This window comes from Pseudochaenichthys georgianus, unplaced genomic scaffold, assembly GCF_902827115.2.
Source record: "Pseudochaenichthys georgianus unplaced genomic scaffold, fPseGeo1.2 scaffold_640_arrow_ctg1, whole genome shotgun sequence".
Lineage (NCBI taxonomy): Eukaryota > Metazoa > Chordata > Actinopteri > Perciformes > Channichthyidae > Pseudochaenichthys > Pseudochaenichthys georgianus.
This window is the reverse complement of record NW_027263196.1, coordinates 114,784-120,783: the sequence shown is the minus strand read 5'-3', so window position 1 is coordinate 120,783 and position 6,000 is coordinate 114,784. Positions and strand designations below refer to the sequence as shown.

The window sequence follows — 6,000 nt, the reverse complement described above, 5'->3', positions numbered from 1 at the left end:
CTCCTCCTCCTCCTCCTCTCCTCCTCCTCCTCCTCCTCCCCCCCCTCCTCCTCCTCCCCCTCCTCCTCCTCTCCTCTCTCCTCCTCCTCCTCCTCCTCCTCCTCCCTCTCCTCCTCCTCCTCCTCCTCCAGCCCCTAGCAGACGGAGGACCTCAGCTCGTGTTCAGAGGCAGCAGGCAGAGCGGAGCGTCTGTAAGTACCTTCTCTGTCTTTGTGTGCCGTCTTTAACTTCAACGTTTTAACTTTTTAAATGTTTTATTTCATTTTGAGATGTTTCCATTTTAGAACTGTTTATTTCTACTCTTTCATTCCTACTCACGTGCAGTGCCTTGTTTGCTATGCAGCAGCTCCTAATCTGCGATCAGCGAAATACTTCTTCTCTTGTCGGCCGGTGTCGTCAGTCTTTCTCACAGAGGGGCCGCGAGTATATTTGTAGAATGCCACATTTTAAATTCATATTATAATAAGTTTAAAGTGTTTCTCAAACTGTTACAGAAGGACTCGAGTGTGTCATAGATGGAGCGTAGGGTAGACATGTTTTGATTTCCAAAAGGAGGACTTGCCTCGAGATACTTAACGATACTTAACGATACTTAACGATACTTAACGTTTACTCAAAGATGCCTTATTGTTTTAAAGTCCTCTGTATGGATATAAATGATTATTTATATTATTTTACTGTATAACAATAATATCTCTCTCTAACCAAAGACACACCGAACCAAGGTCACTCAGCAGCATGCTTTATTAAGCCTCGAGGCACAAGAATAACTTCAAACTCAACCGGTAACAGAGTAATATCTCTTTTCGAGTCTTTCTGGACAACAATAAATAACAATCATGAAATAGTAGAAAATAGAAAATCCAGCTTTAACAAACAATCTCTTGGTTGTCAATGTGAACAATACAACAGTAGCCTCACAACGATACTAATCTAATTATTTTAAAAGTGCACGATGCAGTTTTGGATACTTGCCATTAGTGAACAGAACATGTTGAGGCACCACGAACCAAATATAAGCTGCTTTATAAATGTTTGTAAACAACAACAACAGTGAAAGACAGCTTCTCACATGTTCTAGTCGTCAAAACCGTTTCCTCGGGTCCCAATTTAAAATGAAAAGTTAAAGTTTCTCTCTCCCGCGGCTACAGAGCTTTCTCTCTGCAGAGCTGCACACTTCAACCTTCTTCATCCTGCTCGTCATCCTCCTCGTCTGCCCGTCCACAGTTAGCTGAGCAGCTGATCTGTCCCAGCTGTTTTCGGTTGCCTCACAAATTAAGCCTGAAAGTCTTTGCAGGACACGTCTTTCAAACGGTATTGCACAAATAGAATCCTCTTCAGTGACTCAGCAGACAGCTGGCTCCTCTCCTCGGTCCTCTGGCTCTGCATCGGGGAGAAACCCCTCAGCGCATCGTGAGAGGTAGAGCGCAAAGACACACGGTGCCGTCTTCAGTGGTTCTGAGTAGCATGCAATGCTTCTGGTCCTCTTCTGGTGCACCTGCAAGCCACTGAGCTCCTCGCCACCTTCCTGGGCATCTCTTCAGACTGGTGACCTGGTCAAAGCACTTGACGTCATCACCACCCCCCCTTCTCTCCTAGGAACTGGATGCAGCCTCCACATCATCCCACTCTGGTGGCTCACTCAGACCCATCCACATCAGAACTCTTCCATGGGAGTCGTGCACTTCTCCAGACACTCCAGACGTGCACTGTACGCCGTGCACGTCAGCACAGAACTGGACATATTCCTTACCAAGTCCATCACGACGCTGTTGTGCCAGTCGTCCCTTAACTTTAAGGGACATGAAGTTGAGAGGTGAGGGAGTGCATGTGCCGGAGGTCGATCTCCTCTTGATCACTGGGTGGTTTCTGCTGCGACAGAAAGAAAGCCTTAAGGCTGAAACATCTGCATCGTCCTCTCAATGCCTGAACAATGACAGCATCGTGTCTCGCTGTGAGGAAGCATCCTTCTGTATTCTATGGCAAACACCATCCCAGTCTCCTTCAGGCTCTCGGTGCGCACAGTGTAACATGTGGAAGTAGATTTTGAACATGATATTCTCGAGGTCAGTATCTATCGTGTCGTCTGCCCGTGATGAAGTATCAATGTGTGTGCTGGGCAGGCCACACTGATGAGTGTTCTTCTGCAGCAACCTCTTCACATGCACACACATTCTTTCCCCCTTCATCACGTCGGATTCCTCCAAAGTTTCTGTTGCAGTAATGCAATTGCATTTTTCAGACATTGTTTTTTGCCAATGTTTCAATGAGATATTGTGCCATGGTTTCTGCTGTCTCATGTGGTGTGTCTTTAACCTCCATTCATTGTGTTTGCATGCCACCCCTCTTCCAGTCAAGAGGCGCGTTCACACTGCGGTACTTTTCCCACAAAGATTCATGCGAACTTAGTTCATGATCGCGTTCACACCAAAAAGAGTGAGATGGGTCTGTCTGCAGACCGCAGCAAGGAGGCGTTTCCTATAGGGGCGTTTCCTAACTTTTTTTTATTCAGCTGCTTTTATAAATCCTCGCAGAAGAAGTCATTGTTCTAGTGATGGGAATTCCGCTCTTCTTGCTGAGCCGGATCATTCGGCTCACCAAGAAGAGCCGGCTCTTTCAGCTCCCAAAGGGCTCTTCAGTTTACCACATATTATACATTTTAATTAAATCAAATGTAGCGCTGTTTTGACTAATGATTTATATGTGTACATATATATCACTTAAATTATTCAAGACATCCTTTGTACTAAAGTATTCAAAGTAAAAATTACATGTTTAATATAAATTATTTGCTGTGGCCAAATTGTTTTCATTGCATTTACAGACCGTGTAACTCTCTAGAACCACGCTACACAAAACAGATGGCAACACCTATAACAACTATTTTAAAAAAGGGGCTACTGTATCAACCTATATAAAGTATATAAATATAGTTTTTCTCCCTGCAGGAGATGGGAGCGTGCTTTGAGATCAACTGCTAGGCTGCAGCGGGGAGAAGAGGGGGACAAAAGAGATCTCCGTCCTCCGTGTTTTATTCTTATAGAAGTAAGAAGAGAAGTAATGGGTCAGAAACCCTCCTTTTTACGCAGCGGTCCAGACATAGACATCAAACGGCGACACATATGCAGTTGCCAGTTACTTTTGGCATTAGGGGCAGGGATATCTTTCAAGGTCTGACATAATGAATTGTGCTACTTTTAAAGCAAGCAACGATGTTTTCAAATCTGTAATCAAAAAGCTCCTCAAAATCACTATAGAAGCAGTTCCTGCCGTTGTTACGTTAGTTCTAACGGTAACAACGGACTACTTTTCTTAGCGGATGCATGGCAATTTAAATCAATACAAAAAACTATTTTTTAAATCAATAAATCTTTTTCTAAATCCATAAAAAGCATTTAAATTATTATTGGGAGTCATGTCGTTACTTTGTTGAGAATGTGGCCGTGTGTAATAAGCGGGATAATGTCCACATTGCATAATGTGCCTTCATGCCGATCTAGATCCCTCCGCAAAAACAAAACAAAAAACGGCTCGTTCGCGGGCGAGAGCCGGCTCCCGTCGTTCACTATAGGAAACGCCCCCTATAGGAAACGCCCCTATAGGAAACGCCCCTATAGGAAACGCCTCCTTGCTGCGGTCTGCAGCCAGACTCTATTGTTTTTACCCCCTCGAAAGTCCCTGCTAGAGAGCTATATTCCTGATTGGCTGGGCGGATTGCAAACCACGCCCCGTAAAACTCCCCAAAAAGTTTGTGAAGCCGCCATTTATTATCCTCGCATTAGCATTATTAGCATTAGCCCAGCGCAGAAACGCAGAGAGACTAACTTATGGCAACACAAAATAAAACATGGGAGCGGTGGAGATGAGGAGGTGTGCGGCGTTCTGTCGATTTACTCGGAAGGCTTCAGTAGAAGCTGCTGGGTACTCCAGCAGTTCTACTGAAGCCTTCCCCCAACTCCGGGGACTTCCGGCCGGGGACTCCGGGTGGCAGTATACGCCGTGAAGTGGTTTGCGGCCCTGCCAGTAAACCAAAGCAGAAGAGAAGAAGTGACGTCAGCGGCTTCATTTGCCTAATCTTCCCTCAGGCGACTTTTTCTGGTGTGAACGCGATCTGTACTTAGTTCATGAGAACTAAAGAGTTCGCATGAACTAAGTTCGCATGAACCTTTGTGGGAAAAGTACCGCAGTGTGAATGCGCCTAAGTACTGGATTATGATTGGGAATATTTTCCCTGCTCCGTGGTTAGGGAGGGAGAGGTGTGTTGCCGTGGTTACTCCCGTCTGTAAGAAACACCACCGTACTTGCATTTCTTTGAGTGCTTCATGTGCGACATCGATCGCGTTGGGCGCTATAACACCATTGACAATGGCTTCGGGTTTTAGTGCGCGCACTACTGCATTTGTTGGCAGTGTCAGAGTCCTGGAAATGCTTTTGTAGCAAGGCACTTGATTCCATAGATCTGTAGCTGCTGTGATGTTTCGGTGTGAAATGCAAGTTACGCACCCCCCGCTCATTTACAGCATCCTCTGTTTTGCCTGTCTAACAAAGAAGTCTGTCAACAAACTCTCACCTTGCACAGCTTTCCTACGTGTGTCTGTGTCCATGTGCGCTTAAGATCGCCTGCACCTTTATTGGACACACGGTATGTGCAAGCTTTGCACACGGTGCACTCCGCCTCCTATTTGTTTCCGACCGGGTCGGTACATTTGGAATGTCTTCTGCAATTCATCTGTAAAAGTACATGCGCTTTGGCATTGTGAATGTGAGCTGCGGTCCGCTCTGTCCCCTTCCTCTGTTTTGTGTCAGCGTAGATGTAGAGCTGCCCACAAAGCTTCAGACTCAGGGATCACGGCACACACGCACAGAGTACCGTAGTATTCTGTTGCAATGCGCCAGTCAATGTAAGTACATGCAAACGGTCCGCGAAACCCGGACAGGGCGTGAAAAGAGGACATGTCCGGGGCAAAAGAGAACGGTTGGTTTACCCTAGCGTAGGGGGGTGAAAAGTTAGGACGATTCTAAGGGCCCGTGACTGACATGGGCCCCAAAATGTACAGAACATTAAGAAAACATATGTAAGTAACCTTTCATCAAGCCTCAATATTAACATTAATAGATTATATTGATAAATTACTCACTAAATGTACGATTCATTTAACTTATTTTCTTTCTTCCAAAAGTCAATTACCCAAAGCCTCTGTACACCCCTTCTATTTACGTGTAATGGTTTGGTCCTGCCTCCCAACGCGGTGCGGGCGGCACCGGCACTTGCAGAGAGTGAAAGCATGTGATGCTAGTACTTAGCCTACATACTGTGTTGTACCATGTCTCAACGACCAACAAAGTCAGGCTCTAAGAAAAGACGAGAAAGGAGAGAAAGACAAGAGAGAGGGACTAAAGGGCGACAGCATGTCACCCAGTTTTTCACAAGAAAAGGTGTGTGTGGTCCATGAGTGGTGGAAATTAGTCTGTTAGCTAATGTGTTTTTGTTTACTAAGCTGACATTAAGTAATGTTAATATCTTTACAGAAAATTCAGAGGTCTTTAATTTCACTGCTCTTTTAGCTGATATTTAAAGGTATGGTAGGTAATTAACTTCAGAAACACTTTGTTATATTCCATGGAATGCTCTTAACATCCCGATAGCAATGAATATCTGAAGTGCTTTGACAACAAATACATACAAACATGTCATCTGTGGAAGCCGTGTGGCGCTGTAAAAAGCACGACCAATCATCTGAGCTGGCCCGGCTAAAATAACTGGATGGCCTACCTGCCTGTCAGCCTTCCATCTGTGCACACACTTATCTCGTGCCCTCATTGGTCATGTGCGCGTTCGTTGGAGGAGGGGCTCTCTAAGGAACTCTGAAGGAAGGGGCAGATTTTTTTCCGTTGTGTATTTTCAAATTCTAGCGCTTCGAGCTTGTTTCTCCATTCTTACCTCCCTACCTTTAATACATGCAGGCACATTTTTAGTGCCTATTCACTAAATCAGTTGTC

The 6,000-nt window shown here is 45.2% G+C and overlaps 1 protein-coding gene across 1 annotated transcript in view; it reads left to right on the top strand.

Moving 5' to 3' along the window:
• Nucleotides 1-1,472: 1,472 nt before the first annotated feature.
• Nucleotides 1,473-6,000, top strand: part of LOC117443611 (collagen alpha-6(VI) chain-like) — a 57,287-nt gene continuing 52,759 nt past the window's right edge. The window contains 1 exon segment of the mRNA XM_071202619.1: nt 1,473-1,816. Coding sequence (XP_071058720.1) covers nt 1,473-1,816 — 344 coding nt within the window.